This window comes from Equus asinus, chromosome 20 (assembly GCF_041296235.1).
Source record: "Equus asinus isolate D_3611 breed Donkey chromosome 20, EquAss-T2T_v2, whole genome shotgun sequence".
Classification (NCBI taxonomy): Eukaryota; Metazoa; Chordata; class Mammalia; order Perissodactyla; family Equidae; genus Equus; species Equus asinus.
This window is the reverse complement of record NC_091809.1, coordinates 30,213,055-30,238,932: the sequence shown is the minus strand read 5'-3', so window position 1 is coordinate 30,238,932 and position 25,878 is coordinate 30,213,055. Positions and strand designations below refer to the sequence as shown.

General features: G+C 47.5%; 1 protein-coding gene across 3 annotated transcripts in view; it reads right to left on the bottom strand.

Annotated features, from left to right (window-relative positions):
- IGSF9B (immunoglobulin superfamily member 9B) overlaps positions 1-25,878 on the bottom strand; it is a 100,000-nt gene that overhangs the window by 28,496 nt on the left and 45,626 nt on the right. Inside the window, exons 19-20 of one of the 3 annotated variants that reach the window (XM_070489895.1) lie at positions 22,495-22,616; positions 15,670-19,532 (exon numbers count right to left, since the gene is read on the bottom strand). In XM_070489895.1, the coding sequence (XP_070345996.1) occupies positions 19,324-19,532; positions 22,495-22,616 (331 nt within the window). In that variant the 3' untranslated portion in view covers positions 15,670-19,323. Of the gene's footprint in view, positions 1-8,230; positions 19,533-22,494; positions 22,617-25,878 lie in introns of those variants that run through there. The other 2 variants (XM_070489894.1, XM_070489896.1) reach the window with 2 other exon arrangements.

Genomic DNA, 25,878 nt, shown 5'->3' with positions numbered 1-25,878 from the left:
GTCGGCCTTCTCAAGAAGGCTCAAAGGCACTTCTCTAGTAATGGGGAACCTGTGAGCCATTAGCTACAGTCAAAGAAGCTGGGGAATGGCTACACCTATTCAGTATAGGGGATTTGGGTGGGACACTACAGTACCTACTATGCTTCTAAACCTTTAAACAATGTTGCAGGAAATTTCCACTCAGTGGTCAGCAAATTCCCCCACATTATCAGAACTTTCCCTCTGCCTCCTAGTCCTAGATTTGTCAATATTATCTCAACTTTCTCAGCTCACTCCGGCTGGACTTCTGTCTCTACCATCCCACTGAGGCTGCCCTTGTCCACATCATCAGTCACCTACCTCTTTGCTGTCCAAACCAACAGTCACTTCTCTGTACTTATCTTACTTTTCTTCACTCACTGGCTTTTAGTACCTCTCTTTTGCACCCCTTCTCTTCTCTATTGACCATCTCTTCCTGGGACTTAAATACCATCTGTCTGTGGATGACCCCCCAATCCACATCTCCATCCCTTGTCTCCCTCTGGAATTCCATACTCATATATCCAGTTGCCTACTTGACATCTCCAATTGGATGTTTAGTAATCATTTCAGATGTTAACGAACACTTGATTTCCCTCCCCTTTCATATCTCCTCTTCCTCCAGTCTTTGCGTTCTCAGTCACTCGGGTAAAAAATTTAGGAGTCATTCTTGATTCCTCTATTTCCCCTCACCTATCACCTCAGATCTTTCTACTGGTCAACTCTCCCTACAAATATATCCGTTTGGCCTCACTTCTCTCCATCTGTACCATGACTGTCCTAGTCTAAAACACCATCTTCTCAACTTTGGACTACAGTAGTGGTCTTCTCACTAGTCTCCCTCCTTCTGCTCTTCTCCTTCTACAGTCTACTCTCCACCACCAGTCAGAGGGAGCTTTTTAAAGTGTAAATTAGATCATGCCTTTTCTCAGCCTAAAACTCTCCAATGCCTTTCCATCATCCTGAAATAAAATCTCACTCCTTGGAGTTTGCACAGCCCTGACTCAGCGCTCCAGCCTCATCTTCTGCCCCTCTCTGCACTCCCCTGCACACTCACATCACATTGCTTTTTCTGTTCCTCAAACATACCACACTCGTTCTTGCCTTAGAGTCCTCGCATTAACTGCACCCTCTACCTGAGATGCTCTTCTCTGCTGAATTTTATCTGACTGGTCCCTTCTGGTCACCAAATGAGACAAGGCTTAAAATGTTATTTTGGAGAGGTCTTCCCTAACCACCAATCTAAAGCAATCAACCAGTCATTCTCTCTGCATAATAGCCATTACAATCTAAGATTGATAGATTAATTGATTGATCAGTCGATTGATTGGCTTGCTCCCTACAGGAGAATGTAGGCTGTGGGAAAACAGAGACTCTATCTGCTGATTCCAGACCATTTCTCTCCCCTTAAATATGTTCCTGTGAAGCTTCAGCCTTTCAAATCTACCACCTTCTCCTTCTCCTTGTTGGTGACATCTCCCATCATGAAAACTGCCTTTCATTCATGGAAAGTTTTAGCACTTGCCTCACTGTCTTCCTCTCTACTCAACTGTCACCATTCTCAGGGATGACCTACCTAGGTGATCCATCCACCATCATGGCCTCTTAGTTCTTTGAGATCCTCATCTTTAGTGAACTTTTCTCACACCCTACCTGAGCCATCTACTCCCATGGTCATACCATGGCCCTGGTCGTTGCTGGAATTTCTTCTTCCTTTAAATTATGAACACATTCTTACCAAGATCTGACCACAAGCTCCTATGCTTCAAGCACAGTGACTCAACACTGCCCCCTCCAAAAAAAAGTAGTAATCAAGATTCCAAATCATTGAACCCATCATCTTAATTGTATTTATCAGTCTTGTTATATCTTATTTACTCATCAACATAAGATTTCATGTTTTCTTATTATTATCTTTTAATCTCCCTCAACTACCTTGTCCCTCTCCCTCATCATACTTTCCTAGAAAATCCACAATTCTGGATAACCCACAATATAATATCACCAGCCTCAAATTGACACAAAAAACAGCCCAGCAATTCTTAGCAATTCTCTAGTAAGCTCATTCTTCATACCTTTTCCACCACCACCATGACCCCTCTGACCTTTCAGCTGGTAACCTTGTCTCTCACTTCATAAGAAAACACAAGTCATCAAAAGAGAACTCTCTCCTACTCCCAGGACATCCTGGCATCTTCTTCCTTCTTGTCCCAAGGGATAAAATAGCTCACCTTTCCTCAAAGGCCAGTTCATCCATGTGAGGTCTAGATCCCCTTTACTGTTAATTTACCGAGTGCCTTGTTACTTTTGTTATCACCTTTATCCCTGCTGGCATCGGTCTCCTCCTGTATTGGTTCATTTCAGCAGCACAAAATCATACCTTAACATCTCCCAACTTAGAAACAGATAAATCTACCCTTGTGACATCGTCCCCTCACTGGCTACCATCCCATTTCTCTGCTCCCCTTTGCTATGAGGAATATTAACCCTGTTTTACTGTCTGTATTCTGAGGCTTTGACATCTGGGCACTTGCTGGCCCTGGAGAGACTGGCCTTCCCAGAATTAGCAAATTCCTGGAGATAATAGATAACTTGCCCACAAGTACAGTTTTCAGATACAAACCAACCCAGAGCCCATACCTCCAACCACCTCCCTTATCAGGCTTTTATGCTCCACGCTACTAATCCCCCCGGGGCCAGGTACCAGACAACTGGTACAGCCCCTACATCCGGGAGTCCACCGAAATTATTCAAACTAACCAGATCTAAGCCTGCTTACCTGCCTTGCCTGTTCCTTCCCATGAAAACCGCAGTAAAGACTCCTGCCCACAGTTTCCCGCTCTCCTTCTGCCTCCTTACCACCCTGGTGCTTCTCCACGTGGCCCCTTATGGCATGATATATCCCCTCCTCTTGGGAACAGTGAGTAACAAACTATCTTTTCCATGACAATTGTCTCCTGATCTCTGGGCCTTACTATACCTCAGACTTTCTGTTAATATATTATATTTTAAAACACTAGACTTCTCAAAAGTGTTGTCTATAGACCTTGTCTCAAATTGTTCATTTCCCATGCCTCAACTTACTCCGGTCCGGTTTCTGTCCCCATCATTCTGCTGAAGCTGCTCTCACCAAGGTTACCAATGCCTCCAAATTCAATGATGCAGTTTCTGAGCAGTCAGCCATTCTTTCAATGAGTATTGAATAAATCTCTTTTGTGACAGCCACTCGAGCTCCAAAAGTGAACAAGACAGATAGAGCCCAATGTCCGAGGAGCTTACACACCAGTAAGGCAGACACATAATGAGCAAGTGTAACAGTGTGTTAAGGGACACTTAACAGGCAACAATCCTGCTGCCTGTGAATGGCAACTAAGGCCCTAAACTGTGGGCAAATAGGAGCTAAGTACCTCTCTTTCTTGAGGTAGCCACAGTTCTCAAGAGGGCCAGTTACCTCCAGCACAACCTACCAAGAGGCAGCATCTTTGGCCTTAGCACCACCTCACCACTCCCCTGTGGCTGGTAAGATAGAGGGCCTGGGAAGGGAAGAGAAAAGGGAAGACTCAAGTCCAGAGGCACTGCCTTATGAGGAGTGCCTGTAAATGCTAAGAGTCTTGTCCTTCTCCTTCCAATGTGAGCAGAGAGGGTGTGGTTCTCCCCCAAATCCAAATGAAATAAGGACTCCGAAATAATCTATCACATAGCTTGGGGTGGTTAGCAAGAAGGAAAGAAAGTCATCTCTCTCCTTGGAATGGCCACTGGTTGAGCTGCAGAACCTTATGGCTCAAACTGGTGCTCTAAGGAGGCCCTAAGAGAGACTGATCAGCACCCCTGGTGTTTGAGAGTATGTGCCAACTAGAGGATGCACACCTCCTACTGGGTATTAGGAAGGAGGGACGCTGACAAAAGCAGCTAGCTTCCTCAGGAAGGCTAAGTGATTTGCCCAAGTTCACCAGTTACTAAATGGCAGAACCAAGACAAGGATTTCCTCCCCTGGTGAGTGGGAGCAAGCCATTGTAAACACAGATGGCTTTATAGACTGGGGCTGACGCATAAAGGAGAAAGGCAGTTTCTCAAGAGCAGAGTGATCTATGATCTGGGCTTTCAGGGTCCTGGCAAAATGATCCCACCCACCTCGCTTGCCTGATGAAGGAAGTAAGCATCTTGAAATCCTTCTTTGACAACAAGTTTGTAGACAGAAGGATACAAGGCCCCTGACCATAGAGGAAAAGGGTTCTATGGAAACAAGGGAAGGGGCCCAAAAGGGGAGGCTGGGGACATAAAAGGAAACCTGGGCTAGCTTATAGGCATGACTTGGGCTCTCCCTGTACCATGCTGTCTGTACGACAAAGGGCCCTTACTGCTCCAGGACCAGCCCAGTCTCTCCCCAGAACCTAGAAGTAAAGGGTCTGGATCCCTGAGATCAGTATTATCCTGAGGTTTATAAAGCCTATGACATTTGTGTGTCACGTGGGCTCTCCCATCCTTGTCACAGTAATTTACTGATTTCCACTCATAAATGTATTGGCATTGCTCAGTAGGGTTCCAAAGTCTCATTTTCCAGATTCAACGGGCTGTAAGACCCCACTGGGGGAACACAGGCATCCTGGGACCGGTCGTGTCCATCTGAAAGGAAGCCTACGGGAAAAAGTACTGGACCAGGACTAAAGTCTGAGCCCTCTTCCTATTTTCTAGGCAATTCCTTGCTGTCTTAAAGCCTTTGTGGAATAAGGAAGGATATGGAAGAAAGGATGAAATGGGGGAGGAAGTGGGAGAGAGGGGACGAGGGGGGAAGGAGCAGGGAAGGAAAAAAGAGGGAAGGGAGGAGGGAGGGAAGGGAGGGAGAGAGGGACTGAGGGGAAGGGGGAATGGGAGGAGGGAGAAGGGAGAGAGGGAGAGGGAAGAGGAAGGAAGGGACATTGGTTGGTTGGCTTGTTTGTTGGTTCTCACCACCTCAATCCTAACTTACCCCTTAAGGTTACTGGGACCCCCAAATGAAATATATGTGGAATAACTTTTTAAAGCATGGAGGACTGGGTTAACATGAAGTTAGAGTCAATTTTAAAAATAGATTAAAGTCCCTTAAATAACAGTTTAACTCAGGGAAGGGCCTCCTGACCCAAACTAGTTGTTTTTTCCTCACCAATTAATTTGTTTTTAACTTAGCTTTGCCACAGTTTGTTTGCCAAATCTAACAAAAATGTTTGACTCTGGTCCACAACCTCCCCCTGTCAAACAGTCACGGCCCTGAGAGGATTAGGGGCTGCTCCCAGGAACGGGGAGGGGTTCGAAGAGCTGGCCTTCACAGGGTGGGGCTGGCACCAGTTGGCCACTCATTTATGTGTAAACAGACTACAAAACACTCCATGCATCTGCTTTTAAAAATTAAGACCAGGGTGTATTAGAGATATCAAAAAGGTTTTCATTATGGCCTGCGAAGAAAAAGGAAGGGCAGAGGAGAGAAGAACAGAGACCAGGTAAGGATGAGAATTGTGACAGATTATTGAGGCCCAAGAAATCCATGGCCCCAGAAGGCTCTCCTGGCATCAGAGCACTGTCTCAGGGCTTTTAGGGAATTTTTTGTGGAGACTTTTTACACCACAGCAGACGTTTTTATTTTTTATTTATTTATTTATTTATTTAAAGGTTTGGCACCTGGGCTAACAACTGTTGCCAATCTTTTTTTTTTTTTTCTGCTTTATTTCCCAAACCACCGCCACCACCGCCACCCCCTCCCCCGATACATAGTTGTCTATCTTGGTTGCAGGTCCTTCTAGTTGTGGGATGTGGGACGCCGCCTCAATATGGCCTGACGAGCCATGCCATGTCCGCGCCCAGGATCCGAACCCTGGGCCACCACAGCGGAGCGCGCGAACTTAACCACTCGGCCACGGAGCCGGCCCCGCAGACGTTTTTAAATTGGTAGGTGGACCTATTTTTTTGTTTGGCCAGTGGGCTGGTTGTTTTCTTCACTTGGAACTATGAGCATAAATAGGAATATCCTATGTTGGTATTTGCCCTCCACCTAAAGACCAAATGAAATTAAAAACAAGCATAGTAGGAGCTGATAGATAGCCAGAGTATTGCCAAGATACAACATCAGGAAGAAAGGATGCCAAGAAACAAGAAAGAGGAGGTGATAAGGGGAGGATGGTGTGCTTATTTAGGCATCAGATCTACCAAGTCAACCTGGAGATGAGAGAATAAGATGCGCTAATCCCTTCAAGGGAAAGGAAAGGCGCAGTTCAGTCACAAAGGAGTCACTGCACGCGTGACTCCTGCATGTGAAATTCTGCCTCGGGCCAGCGTGTTAGAGTGGGGGCTCATTTAGACAAAGTCCAAGTCAAACAGAACACTGTCTTCATCACATAACTGAAGAGTTAGCATCTCTTCTAGTTCTTAAAGATTTCAGGCATTGTAAGAAACCTACAAAGGCAAAGAACTTTATGTGCATCAGACCATGAGATAAGCGACCCCCTTTCAGTTTCTGCCCAAGTGTCATCTCCCCAGTGAGACCCACTCTGAGCACTCTATTTAATCTGCACCCCACACGCTCCTGCACGTCACCTGCCCCAATCCTGCCCTATGTTTTCTCCAAAGCACTAATCCCTGTATTATAGTCTAGGCAATTTCTTATTGCAATAATTGCTTATTGTCTGTCTCTCACTAGAATATCAGCCCTAGAAGAGCAGGAAACTTATCTGTCTTGTTCACAGATGGATCTCAAGTGAATGGAACAGTGATCCACACAGAATAGACCCTCAGTATATATTTGCTCAGTGAATGAAGAGCAGTTCCTTGATCTCCAAGCCTGAAATCCTTTCAGAATCATGTTGAGCCATGAGTTTAAAATGAGTTAATTAGGGAGAGTTAAAGCCGGAGGTGAAATAAGGTAACATCAGAAAATATTTGCTAGGTAGAAATAAAAATTAGAAAATGAAGTTTTTTAGCAAATGTTTATTTATATCAAAATACAAAACATTTCTGAAGCAGAGTAATGTTACATGAGAAGCAATTAAATACTAAACCTCTTTTCATCAGATTAACTTGCAACACTCCCAGGATACCTTCACTGGCTACACACCTTGTCATGTGATGTGCCCTTTTTCCTCTTTTTGTTTGTTTGCTTATGTGTATGTCTGCTTGCTTTGATTTTTAACTCACTATATGAACATGCAGTGTTACCAGCGATGAATTGTGGTTAGTATCTGGCAAGCCTGAAAATACCAGTGAGTGGAGCCTGGCACAGCAGCCCGAGCCACAGCAGGCTGCAGAGTCTCTCCCTAATTGAGTTTGGGGTGTCACTCAGTTTTTTAACTGGCAAGAGTCTAAGGCCAAAGGAGTCACTGTCCTTGGTAACCAGGGCAGGCATTATTGCTTAGGGCCACAGAGCAGGCGTGGCTTAGGGTCATCTTTAGTGGGGTCTTCTTTGCGGAGAGGGAAGAAGGGGTAAGAGAGCCATTCAGAGCCCATCTGGAGGGGCGGCAGCTGGAACAGGCCTAGGCCCAGGAACGGGAGGTCAAGGGGCCCTGCAGGAGGAGACCCCCTCCCCAAGAAAGCAAGAGCTGAGGAGGAGAAGCGTTCCTCCAGTCTTGGCAGTCTGTGATTTGGTGGTGGGAGGTGCCTGCCTCCTGGCTGGGCCCTTTGAAATGCTTACAGTTTGGAGACTTTGAGGAAAAAGCACCTGGTTGGGAGTGTAGCTGTTTCCACGCACCTCCTTTCCCTGACAGAGAGGAAGGGGAGGGGACAGGAAACAGGAGAGAGACGTGTCTTTCACTACAACCACCCACTCCCAGAGCCCACCTGGGTCTCCCTTTCAGACCCCCAGTTAGTGCATTCACTTTGGCATTGTGCACCTGTAAGCAGACACACACACTTGTGTACACACACACACACACACTCACACCAGCCCCCACCCATGCACACAAATGCCTGCTTTCCTTCCAGAGTCAAGTCAGGAAGCAGGATGGTGTCTCATCTTCACCATCATCTCTGCTCCAAGGTGCCCCGTTGGCCCTCTTGTCCCCAAGACCTAGCCCCAGGCTTGACACATGCTGGCATTCCCAGGCTTTGAGAAGAGGGTGACAGAGCAGGGAGCTCACCAGAGACAGGTGACACAAAGTGTAGAGTATATTCATATAAGGCTTTGGTACAGCACCGATTTAATGTTCTTGTAGTTTGATTTCTAAGTCGTTTCTTAGAAGAAAAAAAAAGCTTACTGAAAAAATAGTGTTTTTATTTACTTTTGAATTACATACCTGAAGTTCAGAAAGTAAGCCTCTAGTTGCCATTCAGATTCACACTCAAAGGTGTTCTGTGTGCAGCTGTACAATTTGTTGGTTTGTCTTTAATAGTTAACCAAAGTCAGCCAACCAATACCATGAAGTCAGCTGCCCGTGATAACTGACTTTAACCAGTCCATACATACAGAAAAGAGAGAGAGAGAACACAAAAGCCACCCCTACGTCTCCCACCCCACACCCCTAGGGAGAAAATAAAATAGAAGACAAAATACAGCAAGATTTAAGGAACCAGTGGGACAAAGGAGGTTCAGTCCAGCTGGCCTCTTCAAGAACAGCACCATAAAGCACCCTAGCGCAGTTACGTTGTAATACTAAACATTCAAGAAATGGAAACGAAGTTTGAGGGGTCTTCACAAGAAGACCTGGCATGGATGAGGGTAAGCCCCAAAGAAAGGTGAAGAAGGAAACAAGAGTTTGAAACGAGAGCAAGAACTCCCATGACAAAACTGATAGTCATATCCAGATTCATTTTAGAAAAGAAGAACTAATGCAGGGAGAGACTGGGCATCTGGAGGTATGGAGTTTTTAAGAGGTCTTGGGGAGGCAGCATCAGGGCCCTCCCCACCTACACTGCCTGGTCACCCCCCACCTTCGGTATGTCTACAGACCCCTGGGTGAAATAGGGATAAGAAACTCAAACAAAATTGCCTCCAGGTGTGCAATGGAAGCATTATCCCCAGGACAGTAAACTCTCTCCTGGTAGAAGAGAAAAGTTGAAGATAAAAGGAACCAAGCGTCACTGACAATGAAGCAGGATGTTGTCCCTTCAGGTCAGCGGCTGTGGAAAAGAAGGAGCAAGTGGTGAAAGCACACCCCATCCATGCCCTCTGTCTCTGGCCCCGCAAACGGCGGGGCGGTTCAGAAACTAAACCTGAATGAGACGTTACGACCTTCTGAGATTGATGCATATGACTTGGTAAATGGAGCTTTCAACTGCTCTGCTTCCCTAAACCAACCACTCCCTTTCGAACGCCTCAAAGTTCTAGTGATCAAGATCATTCCAGAGCAACCCCTCCAGTCCCTGGGCACTGTGCAAGAGTTTGCTAAACACCACAAGAGCCCTCCCACTCCAAGATCGTGGCCAACCCGGTACAGACCAGGGAATGTGCTGTGTAGGTTCTCCTGTCCCCCCACTTCCTACTTTCATACTGCCCAAAGGGGCTCAACATGAACATCTATAGCAAAGAGCAGTGCAAGGGCCTAGTAAAAAGCCCAAGAGCAATGGACAAACCCCTCTTCCCTAAGCTAGTGGTTGATGATAAAGAGGAAAAGGGTATGGCTCACACCAATCCTTGGGTCAGTAATTCCCAGTGAATCTGTCTACTCCAATCTCTTGTTCTACATAGCAGACAGAGGCAGCAAACCAAAACAACTCTATAGATTCCTCCATCACCTAGCAAAAGGGAAAAGCACCAAAATTCGATATCCTTTCCACTACATGGGAACCTAGGAGCTTGGCACAAGTATATGGAATAGCTCATGTTCCCGGCAGTGGCCATGGGCCTCAGAGGCCTAAGCCAAGCACGCATCCCACAAGCCTGTCCCATTAACTGAGAGGGCCAAAGACAGGAAATCTTGCTTACTGCACTTATCATCAAATCTCAGTCCATTGTGTCCATGAGCCTTTGTGAAAGACTGGCTCTTCGGAGGAAATGAACATCTATGCTGGGCTACCTAACCTTTGCCCTCCAATGTTGACCCTTTCACCATCTTTCTGAAGGCTCATGGCCAGGATCACAGAAAGGGTGGAGGTAAGCCTGACACCCCTCCAAGCTCCAAAATTTCAAGGTAGGAGCTCTATCCCTTGTCTTCACTTTTCCTCCCATAAATGAAGAGTCCAATTGGAGGTTAAGGCATGGGTTGGGAATGTGCAGGTCAGTGACTCTTTCGATCTCATATACCTTGATGCTGCTGAGGTTTCTAAGGATCAAGCCCTGGGTTTAATGTGGAAAGTAGGGCTTTAGAGCAACCTAGACCTAGCGGGGGTACTAACCCTACAACGGGCCTGTGATGCTGACGTGACTTATTCTGCTGGTGCATGTGTACCAGAAGTGTCACAGCATCTATGGAGAAAGGGGGGAGGGTTGCTCTCAAAGCCAAAAGCAGAGGAAGGGAAAGACCTCTTTGTGTGCAGGCTTTACTAGATTAGAAGGGGTTACAAGCCAGGAAGGGACATAGAATGTGCTGCTTTTGCTCCTGTTCAATGTCCCTGAAAAATCTTACAAGAAACATCTGGTTTAATCCTGCTTTGGCCTCCTGAGAAAACTGCAGAAAAGATTAGTCACATGCCAAGGATGGACGCTAAGCCAGTTGGACCCAGTATTGGAGTACACAGACAGAGCCCATTTTCCCTCAGTAGTCCTCAGGAAACGAGAAGCATTTGAGTATGTAATCCCAGGGACTCAAGGAGAGCGCCTGAGTATTCTCCCCATAAGTCTACACTGTAGGGGCAGAAGGGTCAGGAGGCAGACTCAAGCTCCACGCCAATCTATTCTTCACATAATACCCCCAAAAGAGGCCTTCTCATAGCTGAGGCCTCTGAGTTCCTCTAATGATCAAACTCCATACGACAAAAGCTCTTGGATAGCATGACATTTTGGTTGTGAAGGAGGGGTAGTATTGCCTTTTTTCAGTTGATGAGCAGAATAAGAGAGAGAGATTGCAGCCACAAGTCTCTCCTGGCTGCCTACACCACCTGGCCCTGCAACAGCTTCAAACACATCACTCTGAGCTCTTGGTAAGTCAGAAGAAAGAGCTAGCACCCAGGAGATGATTGATGAAGCTGTGAGGTACCTGGCCCTCACAGCACACGTGAGGTCTTGAATTCTCAGAGGTATTCTTCAGGGCACAGAGGTTTCCTGCTCAAACGCAAGTGCGTTCCTACTCCCCAGAATCTCCAGTTCTGGGTCAAACTCTTCCAATACATTGTTCAGTTCTGTAAGTCCCAGGCCAGGTGTCAGGAGGTTCCACTTAGACCCATCCTCCCCATCACGCCCAAAGTTCTCTCCTTCCTCATCCTTCACTCAGAAATTGGACCATTCCATTTCCAACAGCACCTTATTTTCCAATTAAAATAATAACTGAAGAAAGCATTTATGATAAATTCATACTAGATATCACATTCACACTGGTTCCAGCCATCTGCAGCAAGAGTGACCAGGGTGCTCTCCAAGACTGAGCCCATGCAGTAAGCCTCCCAAAGCTCTCTCGAGGTTCCTCCCTCTCACCACCTACCCTTGCGGGAGTGCTTGAGTCAAAGGGCTACAAAGCAGGACAGGTATTGCCATGAACCCCACAGTAATCTTGACCTTCTCCTTTCTAACAACGCTGAGCCAGATTCCTTCAGAGCAACCGGGTACCAACCCACAGCAATATGGAGATGGATTCACAGAGTCTTCAACTCTTCATCCTCACTATATTAAGGACTTGAGCCAAAGCCTTCAGGCCACAGTGTCCCCTTGCAGTGACAGGAGATGCTGTGAATCCTGATTCTTTGGGGCTATCAGTTCCCCACAACCTTCAGTTCACTTGTCCTTTCTACAAGTGGAATATTTGTTTTGTTATTTTTCAAATTTTCATATATACACATTTCCATCAGAAAGACCCAAGCACCTGTGGACAGAGAATGTCTCAAAGGAAGAGGCATGGAGGAAGGATGGGGAAGCAGGGGACATCAAGGCATGAGCTAATATCCCAGACCACCTGGAGAAGGAGGTCCTGCTCAGAACATCTCTAAGCACAGGTACAAAAATAAAGCAAACTATGACTTCATACAGATATATAATAAGCTAGCTAGATAGACTTTATATAGGTTTTCTGTCCATTTATACATGTATGCTGAGGGCATAAGCTCCTGCTCCTCTTGCTCGGCTTTAGTCTCCTGCCCTCCCATGTCCCACTCCCCAGATGTCCCACTTGCCTGAAGCCTCCCACTCACGACTATTGCATATGATCCTTGCGCCCACCCCCGACATAAGTTCCCCTCACTCCTTAAAATAGAACAAGTTATATACATTTATATAATTTTATATGCAATCTCCATAAAAAATACACTAAACATGGTACATTACTAATTTCACCCTCCTACCAAAACAGAAGTTGCCTAGCAACGAAAGAGTCAACCAAAAAGAGGGTCTCCTAGGCCCAATATTACTCAGGCAAATTAGTGTGTTCCTACAGATCTCTTATACACACACACACCATTCCACAAGCACACCACAGCACACACACACTACCACAAACATGCCAGACACAAACACCCACACACCACAAACACACCACACATACACACCACACCACACCATAAACACACACACACCCCTCCCCCCACAAACTCACATACATAGACTCTTACTTCCTGAGCCCAGGAAAGGAACACAGAATAGACAGCTGGCTGGGGGTTAGAGACCAGGGAGATAAGCTGATAGCTGCAGGGGGACAGGTGAGACATTTCTCTGACCCAGTCAGGACACTGTCAACTCAGGACAGACCTCTCATTGTTCACAGTAGGCAATATAAATATTTGTTGATAGAGTAATTGACAATTTCTCTTCCAAGGATTACAAGGTGACCATGAGGAGGCCTATTCTCCTCCACCAGGAACAAGGTTTCATAGATGCCCTAAGCCAAAGGAAGCACAAAGCCCCTTAAGCCCTCATCACCAACAAAAGAGTTGGCATGTGCCCCTCCCATATACTCAGGTGAAAAATCCCACAGATCACCCAAAAGCATGCTCACAGTATTTCTAAGGCTGAAAATGCAAGTCCCCACTCCCCAGCCCAAAACCCTTCTCCCCTCCCAGATTCCCTTCCCCACCCAACCACCTCCCTATCGTAAACCATGCATAAGTTCAAGATCCCTGGAGCCACAATGAAGTGGGGAAGGAAGGAAAGGGAACCTAACTAGTGTGTTTATGGGAGGGAGTGGGAGAGCTTGCCCTAGTTCCTAAAATCAATCCAGGAAACCCAGTGCTGGGGGGAGGTGGGACTGGTGGAGCACATTTCAAGACCCAAAGGAACAACAGGCCCATACAGCCATTCATGTCACCATCTAGTGGGATAGGAAAGGCAGACTGCCAAGGGACCAGGGACAGCAGCTGAGAATTTGTACCACTCCAACTCCTCAATCTAGCTCTCCCCACCAGTGTTCCAAAGCTGACAACTACTTCATCAGCTCTCTTCAGAAACCCTAACTACTACTACAGACCCACCACAGAAGAGAATATCCAAGTGATTTCAATCACTGGGTGCTGTTCTACCAAAGTATTTAGCAATCAAGATACTCTGACTCTTCCTTATATAATAAATGGCCAGCTATTAATGATATTTGCCCTAATGCTTAATTTTTCTTTATCCTACACAGAAACCCTTGGGGTATGAGGATGTCTTTGGATCAAACTCAATCTATTGAGAATTATTCTATCAGCTTGAAATGAGGTCATGAGAACACTTCTACCCTCCCCGCAACCCAAGACACAAATATCTGGTGGGGATATTATATATGTTCATAAAGACTTATTTGAAAGTATAGACAGGGGGGCCCAGAAATAAAGCATTAAGCCAGTATGGATTCCCTCCCAGTCAGGGGACGGGCGTAGTCATGAACACCCCTAACCAAACACCAAGCTGCTAAGGGTGCTGAAGTCCAGTCTGGGCTTTGATCCTTGGTTTATTGACTTCTTCTGAAGAAGAGATTTTTAATTCTGCCTCTCAATCCAAAAGGAGGCAGAGTTGGAGACATCAAAGAGGACAGAGGAATGGCTGGTCTGATTTCAGGGTGAAACTTTTTCACCCTCCTAGGTCAACCAGACTGGTGGCCTTAACTTGTCAAAGAGAAAGTGAGGACAAAATCTCTAGGTATAAAGCCAAGTGTGGCTTCATGGCATGAAGGCAATCTCTATACCTCAAGAAGAAAGGGTGAGAAATGCAAAAGCCATGCCCCAAACCCTCCTCTCCATCGCCAGGAGCAATGTCTTAAGGAAGAGGAAAAGGCCACCTGCCACTTCCGCTTATGAGAACAAACGCACAAAGCTCATGAGAATAATTCTTCCTTCTCCACTGACACAGAGCTGGTGATAGGATGGGGATCTCAAGACAAGTCTCCTCACTTTGGGCCTTAGGAGCCCCCAAAAACAAACAGATAAAGTTGAAAGACATCACAAAAAATACGTCCATATTTGGTTTGGGCACTTAGTGTTATAGGCTAATTCTAGAAGAAGCAAGGAAGGCTAGCTAAGAAGACCTCTTCCAAGATCCCATTTGCCAAGACCTCACCTCACAGTCTTTCTTCAACAACTCAATTACCCTCCCACACCTGCCCCCCCAAGATAATTTTGATTGCCACCACTCCCCGGCTTCCTCCACCTCAGAGCAATCACTCCTCTTCCTTTTCTGGGGACAGTCCTCAACTTGTGCACTGTACCCTTAGGGGTAACAAAGTTATCATGTGCCCCAAAGAGAAAGGGAAGGCTTGATGTCCTCTGGCTTTGGTCTTACTGTCATCTCCCAGAATCCCCACCTTCTACTCCATGACGGATCTCTCTATTCCCCTTCCAACCTTACAGACACCTGGCAAAAGAATGTGACCTCCTCTCTAGGCTCTGGCTCTCTAACTCCCCTTCCTGAAACACCTGGCCCACTGGTTACCTTAGTCAGCCTGGATCTGGACACTAACACAGCTCCTTGGCCCTCTCCCCAGAGCAACAAGCGCAGCCCCTTGGGGCTCCAACCTCTGGCCTGCAGGAGCTGGCTCCCTCTATTTTGGAGAAGACAGAAATGCAGAGCTGGGTGGAGAAGCCCCATTGAGAACACGTACCCTTCCCAGCGGGAGCAGTGCGGGTATACTCAGGGGGCCGCTCCACATTCCCGCCCATCTCTCCCTGACTCCTTCTTACTGCTCCCCAGTGATCCCTGCGATGCCCCCGAAGCTCTTTTACATGCAAGCAAAGCAAGCCCAAGATTAGCCATTACTTTTTCTTATGTTTCTCTACATAGTAATAAAATGTACTTTATGTACAATTCTTCCCCCCAGCCCACCCCAACCCCCGAAAAGGCTTTTGCTAACAAAATTGGAAGAAACAGCTCTAGCCACACACACCCTAGCCCTGGGTTATTCTAATCCCGGGAAGTGGCAAAGTTGCCCTGATGCTCTGTGAAGTCTGTTTCCCCCGAAGCTACTGTTTTGTCAACCTTGTCAAAAAAAAGTCAGGAAATTGCACATCTGAACCCTATCCAGTTTCCTCTGCCTGAAAGGGGCATTGGAAAATAACTGGAATCAGTTCATCCCCAAATATTTTAGATCCCACATCAAAAGTAAAGACAAAGAGCTTTGAAAAATATTACTAATTACTCACCCCAATCCACCCCTGCTTGAGACATCCCCAAGAGCACAGTCATGGGACACAGGCCCCTCCAACAGGGCAGAGCCCGCCCACGCTGGGGGACAAAGCCTCCTTTGAGAAAGTGGAATCTCAAAGCCCTCCCCAACGCCCGCCTTTCAGGGAAAGCTGCAAAGGAGCTGGGCCGGGAGTTGTGGGGGCTAAGGCCACCAGTGTACGCTGAGATGGGGCCACAATGACAGTCCATGCCCATGGCCCCTCTCAAGCCATGAACCTACTCAGTGTGGTCAGCCCACAACCAAGAAACAGGATTCACCTCCTCCTCATTTCTCCTTATCGTTCGTTTTTTCCCCAAACAATTGCAGTCTCCAATCCCCCTAAGTACTTTCAGCCTCAAGCCCCTTCTAGAATCCTTTTACCCTTTTCCTGGTCTGCAAATCACCTAACACTGAAACAGCCATGGTTTCCAGTCAAGATGCAGAATGAAGGTCAGGCAAAAGTCTGAGACACAGGAATAGGTCTGATGTGAGCTACTTCTACTGCAAAGCTACCAGACCATAAAAGGGAGGTACGGAAGACATTTGCTCTCCCACTGAGTGCGGTGTGAAAGTCCCAGGAAGCTTTAGAGTGCCCACGGCCCTTGTTCAAGGGCAGAGCACAACGGACATTTGGTCCCTAAAAATGGCTACACCCCACCACGCACACATTCACAACCATACCTTCACACACATGCACACACCCAGCTCTTAAGTGTGTACCTATGATATCTTTACCCTCCATCACACGGACCAAGGGGACTGTATTCTGTCAGTTTCCATCACAATCCTTAAAGGAAGGACTGACATAGCTCCCAGGGTGCAGGAAGGATGCTGGCCTCTAAGGGCACAGTCACAAGAAGGAAGCCCTCTTGGGAGGAGAAATGAATCTGAGGTTGTCAGAAGACAGGTTGGCCTTGTGTCCTTTCTCTAGCCTTGGTGACACCCCAACACTGCTGCCATTCAGTGGCCAGCAAAAAGAACACCTCCAATCCAATCATTTGGTCTGATATGCTGAGGTAAGGGGGACTGCCAGAGGAAGAAGAGAAGAAAGAAGTGAGCACCTGTGTTAGCCCTGGAGATAGCCCACTCGTGGCTCCCGGAAAAACACAGCATGGTCTGAGGCACCTCAGCCCAGAGTTTGGCTCTCATCCCTGTATGACATCCTAAAGAAGCAAAGCCTTCCATTTCATCTTCTCTTCTTCTGTGACCTCAGGGCCTAGAATTTCCAGCACAGGGCTCAGAAAAGTTGGCCTGATTCATCCTGAATTCCCACCTCCACATTCCAGCCAGTATTCACCCTGGTTGGGAAACGACACTCCGCGAGAGTACAGACAAAGGCTACAAACTGACCAGAGCGAGCCCCCACATCCATCCCCTCAATGCCCTAGGAGAAGTACTTGTGAGTCACTTATTGGAGTGTGGTGCCAGAGGTAGTGCTGCCTCAGAAAAGAAGACCGAGTCACCCAATCTCTGCTCTTCCATTTTGCTGCAGCTGCCACCCAGTGGTGAGGTGGATTTGGATGCTCAGAGAAGCGCATTAGCCAGAAAGTCCAGGTTCCACCCCAAGGGTACAAGGCCCAGCCCCAGAGCAATGAGGCAGTCAACAAGACAAAGGCCAGAAACTCTGCTCCTTTCCACCTCTTTTGCCAAACTCATCCCTTTCAGAAATGAACTGCGGTTGTGTGACTTGCGTGGCAGAACCCCAAGGGTGGAGTTGGTCCCCACTCATTAGGCGAGAGAGAGGAAGCACCAGGGTCTGTGTGGCAGAGAAGAACTCAAGCCCTAAGATGGAAGCTCCCAAAAGGAGCAGCTTCCTGGCTCTCAGAGGCCCCTCCTTGCCTAGGTCATTGGGCTGAGCCACTGGCAACTGCAATGAACTCGCAGAAGCCTCTAGTGCTTTGACTTGGCCAATGTCCAAGCAGGTAACTAGGGAGATGTCCCCAAACCCACCAAGACAGCAGCACCAAGAAGGAAATACTTCAAGGAACCTGATCACCACCTTTATTCTCGGGCAGCTGGTAGGGTAGGCTCCTGCACAGCAAGAGGGGAAAAAGAGACCAGATGCACCCCCATCCACTCTCAGGGCTGTCTGCCCTCTCTTGGGCAGCACCATTACCTTATTGGAAGGGAGAGATACATCTTCAGTCGCCGTAAGATGACCTCACAGAAACTTCTAGGTGCTAACGGTTTGAAATAGGACAAGATTTTGGCAGAGAAAGGATCAGAGCCCGTGCCCCTACCTACCACCCTTTCCACCTTCATTCCCATGCCTCAGCCAGTTCCACATAAATAGAACTGGGCGAAGAGAGAGGGGATGCAGAGCGTCCCCAGAACCCAGGAATCTGAAGCACCCTCGCTTCATGTGGTCCCATCCCATTGGCGCCTGGGTCCACAGAGCAGTGGAGGGCGCCTGGGCAAAGAAGAGTCAGCAGGCAGCACGTGGAGAGTGAGGAAGGGAGCCTCAGGCGGGCTCCCCACAAGTGGCAATTAATCAATCTGGGGAATTAGCTCTCACAAAAGGAAAGGAGGAATCCAATCAGCAGCTTTGGAACCGCGCCCCAGAGGGCGCCGAGCCACAGGCTGGCTATAAATAGAGCCGCAGCAGCTTGGTGCTCAGCACAGATGGCTCCCAAATGGGAGGCCCTTTGGCCACAGGGCTCCTGGCCCTGGCTGGACCAGAAGAGACTGATGGATGAGCTTGACTTTGTGCATCAGAGCCCGCTCGGCCCCACTGCTAAGCAGCTTCTAACTTCTGAAGCGTGAGCCAAACTGTGGAAGAAAGAAAGATGCCAGTCTGGCCCTTTGCCTGGCCACCCTTTCTTCACCCAGGAACCAAGAAATAAAGGCTTGCATTTAGTTCTGTGGTAAGTCATTGCTAACCCCCAAAGCAGGCAGCTGGTAATCATGGCAAGCGCCCATTTCTGCTCCGGACGGGAGAAGGTAGAGAGACAATTCAGCTAAGAAGGCATGAATCCTGTTCAGGAGGAAGAATGCCCTAGGCAGACATCAGGGCGCCACAGCCAGCTCTCTGTCAGTCCTGCTCACAAACTCGGACGTCTGCTGCCCTCTTCCTCCTTCTTTCATTGACCACAGAAATAAACAGCACTTTGCTTCAATGTACATATATATACACATAGAGAAACCCACAAACTACATACATATGCATTTGTATCTATATCTATATATATGTAGAGTTTGGAAGATGGGATGGAAGTCCAGCCCTCTTCCAGGACTTGAAAAACTGAAACAGAAGCAGAGAGCATTAAACGCCATTGCTTTCCTCTTCTTCACTTCCAACGATAATTGAAGAGGTAAGAAAAATCCATCTGGTGAAGAGGGGAGAGGCGCAGAGGAGGCAGCACTCTCCCTGCCCCCAGTTCACTTCCCAATCTCTACCCCCAGCTGAAAGGTCTGCTCCAGCCCTCTGTCCCAAAGACGAAGCCAGCAGGCCAGGAGTCGGAGGAGACTCCTGCTCTGGCTGGAGAGACAACATGCAGACAAAGCTCTGAGCAGCCCTCGGAACTAACCCTCAGCCAACAGAGGAAGATGAGGCCCGCACCCCTTCCCTCGCGCCCCTCCCCTGCCCTCAGCCAAGCCTGCTTGCTCTGGGGACACTTAGACTTGAGCCGTGTCACAGCAGAGTGGCGTGGCCTGGGTCGTCGTGATCCACACTGTTGAGAATCGCCGTCTGGTCCTCTGGCAGCTGGCGGTGGCACAGGTCTGAGAGACGGGCAAAGGGGTCAGGCCGAGAATGTCTCTTCTTCTTCCGGAGGCAGACAGCTTCATCGGGTGACAGAACCTGAGAGTCTGGAAGCTGCTGAGCCTGGGAGGCAGAACCGTCTAGGGAGAAGGGAAGAGGTGCATGAAACAGTGAAGAGAAAATAAGGCAGGTGAGAAGGAGGGATGCGGCCTCATATGCACCCTTCTCATCTGCTAGGGCACGTATTCTGGGCGTCTGGGTTAAGAGAAACAGGTCACGCAAGGTGATGGGAGACTAGAGCAGAGTGCAGCAGAAAACCATCTCCCTCCCCACGAAGGCAGCAAGTCCCAGAGTCTGCCCCCTCAGTCCTCATGTGGCAAGGAGGCAGGATGCACGGGATGTTCCTTCTGTACTCACAGATCTAGTCAATCTTTCATTCTTTTTTATCTTTCATTTAATACTAAATATATTTATTTAATATCTCTTATCTAATATTTCTTTTTATTAAAGAAAATCAATATTCCATTTTTAGTGCCTCCTGGGTGTCCGGCCTCGTTCTAGGTGCTGCGGATCAGGGCTTCAAAGAACAGGTTGGGGCTCTATCCATTCTGTCACCCCCTCCAGCCCTCACTCCCCTGCAGGCAGTGACGGACTTGACACGAGATCTTAATCACGTGCCACAGTCAGGCCTGGCCCGTCATATACGCTCAGGGCCACCACTCTGCCTCACGACCCTTCTGGAGACACAGCGGGAAAGCCCTTGCTTTCCAGGAGGTTATACTTTCATGTATGGGTGTGGAGGAAGAGACAAACTGTAACGACGAAAAATTCAGAAATAAAATTTTCAGATACTAAAGTAGTACAAAGAAAGGTAAAATGACCATGTGATAGCAAATGAGTGAAGCACTGAAGGAGCAACACTTGAGTCCTGAATTCTAAGCCTCCAAAGATCCAAGGGAAAAGCGTTGCCTGGAGAAGGAATGGCAAATGTGAAAGCCCTGAGTTAGGAGCAGAAGTGACATGTTGCAGAGACAGGAGGACAGAGGAAGGAGGAAGGAGGATGGAGGAAGGGGGAACGCCATCATGGCTGAAGCAGAGTGAGTAGAGGACAGTGAAGCGGCAGACAGACAAGGGTGTCGTAAGGAGTTTGAAATCTGTTCTGGTTATAGTGGGAAGCTTCTGGAAGGTTTTAATCAGAAGTGTGCATGCATGTGTGCATGTGTGTGCACACATGCCCATAACTGAAAGAGGATGTGACTGCACTTTCTAAAGATCTCTCTGGTTGCTGTGTAGAATACACTGGAAGGGCCAGGATGGAGGCAGGAGAGCCAGTTAGAAGGCTATTGCCACAGTCAAGGTGGGCGACAAGAATGACTCCAACTGTAGTCTTAGCAGATGAGACAGAAAAAAGGGGTCAGATTCAGGATATGTTTTCAAAGTTGAGAGCCAGCCCTGACGGCCTAGTGGTTAAAGTTCAGCGCACACTGCTTTGGCGGCCTGGGGTTGGTTCCCGGGCACCAAACCACACCACTCATCTGTCAGTAGCCATGCTGCGGTGGCAGTTCACGCAGAAGAAGTAGAAGCACCTACAGCTACAATATACAACTATGTCCTGGGGCTTTGGGGAGAAAAAAAAGAGAGAGGAAGATTGGCAACAGATGCTAGCTCAGGGCCAATCCTTCCCAGCAAAGAAAACAAAAAAGAATTATAAAAAAATGTTCAGCCAACAGACCTTACCAAATGGATCGGATGCAAAACACAAGAGCAAGAGAAGAACCACAGGTGAAGCAGCCTGAGGCACGGGGTGGGTGGAGGCGCTACTTATGAAACTGTGGAGGAACCGAGGAGGAACAGGCCGGGGGAGATCACCTATGCCTCTATTCTGGATGTTTCAAAGTCTCATAAAACACCCAAGCACATGTTCAGCAGGCAACTGGAAATATGAGACTTGAGCTCATGAAAGAGATCTGGGCTAAAGACAGACATTTGAGAGCTGTTAATATACAACAGGGAACAGGACCACTAAAACAGAACAAGACAGAAGATCTGATGTGACTTTTTTTACCAAAAAAAAAAAAAAAAAAACAGATCAATGATGATAGATCGGTAGGGAGGTAGGTACACAGATGGGTCTTAAACTGAAATGGGCTTAAATGGGTTGAAAATTCAGCTTTGGGCTCCAATTTCTCACCCAAGCCCTAAAAAATTCATTTTCTTTTCCTCCGCCTCAGTGGTCCCATCTATAAACTAATAGGATAATAGCACCAGCCAAAAGCTAAGTGAGAAGTAAGTGTTCACTGCCTCCCAGAGGTCCAAGGGCCCCTGGATCACACTTTCCCATAGCCCTGCCTTGAAGGAAAGTCACTCCAGCGTAGTCAGTAAAGAGCTGCCAGGAAATTGCTCAGCAGTCTTCTCTGACAGCCGGTCACAACACTCCTAAAACCATTGGTAAAAAGAGAGTACATGATCAATGTTAAGGAATTTTCTAAGTGCAAAAAAGGGCTCAATTATTTTTGCACAATCTTAGAAGCTACCTACCACTGTTGGACAAACATCAGACACATGTCAACAGAGGCGTCCTTTCCAAGAGATAAGGAGATTTCACTCCATCCCATTGAGACAGGTCTGGTCAACCTGCAGAGGTGCGTCCACGCCACAATGTCTCCTAAGCACTGAGTAGAACCCCATGATTCCCCCGTCCAAACAGAAGGCATCAAATGATAAGAAATTTCCAAGGCATATTGCAGAATGGAAAAAAGATACTATTTATGTTGTTAAAAAATACCTTGAAACAATATGATATAGTTTCTAAAGGTGTATGCACAGACAGGTTCTGAGAACAGACATACCCGACAGGTTCCCAGGTAGGAAGAAACAAAACTGGGAGGACAATCAGAGATTTTAACTTTATCTTTCTCATTTTCTACATAAAAATTATATTTATGTATTATTTGAAAATTAATGTTAAAGAAAAACAAAGAACAAGATAAGCCCGTGAGTTGAATTCTACAGAAAGCCCAAAGTTGGGATCCTGAGCAAACAGCCTCATAATGACGGCTAGGCAAGGCGCAAAGAGCAGGGCAGGTGCTTCCCGCTATTTACCGGATCGTTTCTTTGACTTCGAGGAGCCCTTGGATGACTTTTTGGGCTTCTTTATCCGTTGGTATTTCAGAGCCTCCAGCCTCTCAGGTGCAGCAGTATCCCCAGGTGCAGGTGGATGTGTTCTGGAAGGGACAATCAGAGAGGCACAGGTCAGCTCCTGAAAGAGGGAGATTTTGAAGAAGGGCTGGAAGAAAGCCAAACAGCTGACCCAGAGGAGGACAGAGGACAGTTCCGTGGAGTCCCAGTGTCCACGACAATCCTTGACACCAGCCTTTCTGTTGCTCCTGGAAGAAAACCCAGTAGAAAGCTCCAGCAGCAGGAGGCCTACCTCAGATGGAAACCAATCTGTAGGGCAATCAGAAGACCTAGGAAAGGGAGAGAGAGACTTTAATAGGAGGCCCGTTACACGTAGCTCAAGCTGGGAGGAGTGAGGTCAGAAGAGGAAGCAGCCTCAACATCTGAAGAAGTTCTTAGAAATCATCAAAATCAAGACCTTTAAATGAAAAGTAAAAGGGCAGATTAAAGCAGGAGGCAAGCAGCCCCAACCCCAATTACCTGTCCTCCTCCAAAAAAGAGGACGACAGGGCCAAATGAGAAACACAGTGCCCGGTGAGATGGAGCGTACAGATAACCCAGCTTCACTGGGCTTCTTCCTTCCAGCTAAAAGATTCAAGCAAAACCCCAGCAGCCAACAGCAACAAATACTCATCATCTACCAACGTTCCAGCAGGGGTGTCTCCCTGACCCCCTGCAGACTGGGCTCAGATTTCATCAGTCATGTAGAAGAACAGAAGAGGGCGGAAGTAGATTATGATAGTTAGAGTGTCCAAATCTAGCAGCCTTGCAAACCCTTCCCAGCTATGGCAAGTATCCAGTGAATCTCTACATTTTAAGATGCAACAGAGAAACCGAGGTTGCTGGGAGAGGAGACCATGTACACAGGCCTCTCTTTCTCCTCCATTTGTGAAGTGGATGTTACCATTTGCCTGATGGATCAACTGCATGGTTAGAACCAAGTCAGCAATTTGACTGGAGCCTGTGCAGCCCAGGTGACAAAGGGGACCAAAGAGAGCTGAGACTGTCTGTGACAATCTGGGCATATTGAAGACAATTTTCCAAAAGTCATAAAAGAAGAAAATCTGGAAGATATGTTATCAATGCCATTTCTTCTCAAAGTAAGCCAAACTCGGAGCCTGAGGAGTAAAGGGAGAGAGACAGGTCACTTCTTCTTTCCCAGCAGTGCTGGCAGTAGCACAGAATCAGGCAAGGAGGAGCACTCCAGGGCCCGGTGGACAGTCAGTCACGCTCTTCCTCAGCCCCCACATCACCCTCTTCCATCTCCATCACAATTAACTTCGGTAAATCTGATTAAAAGGAGTAGGACAGCCAACCGTGTGAGGGGAAAAGACATCCCCAGTGGTGAGCAAGCCTCAAATCTGAGGTAAACAAACAAACAGAAATGACAGAGGGATAGGAAGACAGCAGCTGCATCTCCCCAACATTAGTTAGGTATCTTCGCATGCATGAGAGAAGGAAAAGCTTCCAGACTCATTATAGACAAGCCTCTGGTCTCTGGGGTTTCCTGCATTCACTGGCAATAAAGCAACCTCCGTCTTCTCTGATGGATGTCATCATTCCATAGTCCTTTAGTAAATAAGGTAGCAAGAAGCCTCTCCAACATTCAGGTCAGAGACAACTTCTTGATTTTTGCAGCCCCCTGACAGCATGGTGCTAAGAAGCCCCACCTACATGCGCACACACAGCCGCATAGTGAAGTAGTCAACTCACCATTAGAAGTCAGGTCTTCCACCCCCAGAGACCCAATCTGCCAACTCCCCACTGCCTCCTCTTTCACCAACTCCATACTCTACCCACAGAGATCCCATACAGCAGCAGCAGCAGCAGCTGGGAGGGAATTTGGAAGGCAGGCAAAGGATGGAGATGGCTAGGACACGAGGGAGCATGACTCCAATGCTGGTGCAACTTCCTCACCCCCTTCTCATCCTTGACCAAGGCTTCTTCAAGCTGCCTAAAAGGAAAATCAAAGATAATCCACTGCTCAGTCCAGCTGTCTCCCGGTCCTGCCAGCCTCTTCAGAGAGACCATACAAAGTGAGTGATGTACAGTCTGAGGAAGCATATGACAAGCAAGTGGACCCAGGAAACAGTGCTTAAACAACACAATCCAGGGTGGCCCACGAGAGCACGTGAGAAACTGGGACAGGGCGTGCCTGAAAATTCCTAGGGATTCTCGAAGCCAGGTGAAACATCCCAGGATGGTATTATTATTATAGCCAACATATTATTAATCATTTTTCTCACATAGAATTTATTTACCACTTACCATGCCAGGCACTGTTCTATATTCTCTACAATAATTTTCTTTAGTCCTTACAATAAGCCTAAGAGGTAAATACCACATTGACCTCATTTTCAGTTGGAGAAACTGAAGTTAGAGAGGTTAAGTAGCTTGTCCAACAATTTGGTTACTATGTGATGGAACCAAGACTGCCAACCTTAGATTAAACCGCTCTTCCAACTTCTTCCTAATCAAAATAGCTATATAAGCTACAGAGAACAAAACACTGCTTCCACACTTCCCCTGAGAGACCAGTCTGCCCTGGAAGGCACCAGCTGCCACCACTGCTGACACTCTGCTTCAGCGGCAGAACCAGGGTAAGACTGACCAGGGAGGGGAAAAACTGGCTGAAGTTATGTCTTCAGGCAAAAACTCCCCAACAGCACCATCCACCGAGGAGGAGAAGTCAATTTCCCTCATGAAACAGCCCAGCTCCAGCCCTTCCAGGACACCTGCTGTCTACCTGTTTTCACTTTTTGCTCAGTCCTCAAACACAGAAAAATGACAGAAGAAGGCTCCTGGAGGCACCAAGACACTCTCTCAATGCAGGAGAAAAAAAATAAAAGCAAGCGTCTGGAAGGATGAGGGGGGAGGAGGGGCAAAATGGGTCTTTATTTTTAGCAAATTATACAGAAAAGACACATGAAATGTGGTCCAACAGACTCGACCTGCAGCATGTCAAGCCCTTCGGAATCAAACTGCTTCTCTTTTCTAGGAAGGGTGACCACGTCCTCTATCAATGTCAAGCCTACCAGGGGCACTTTCTTGTCATGAAGCTTTTGGTGCTGATGTCTCTCAGACAGTAGGAAGCTTGGTCCATCCTATCCCCGGAATGCAATTGGCAAGCCAACCTGAGGTTGACCAGTAAGTCACCCTATTAGAACGGAACCCAACCCGAGGTTCCCCAGGAAGGTGAGGTCACAGTTCTCTTTCCAACCAACATCAATTCTCCTCAGATATACCGGAGTTCAGCAAACTCTGAGGTTCTCCTTCTCCCAGGAAATACGAGTATTACTGAAAGGTGAA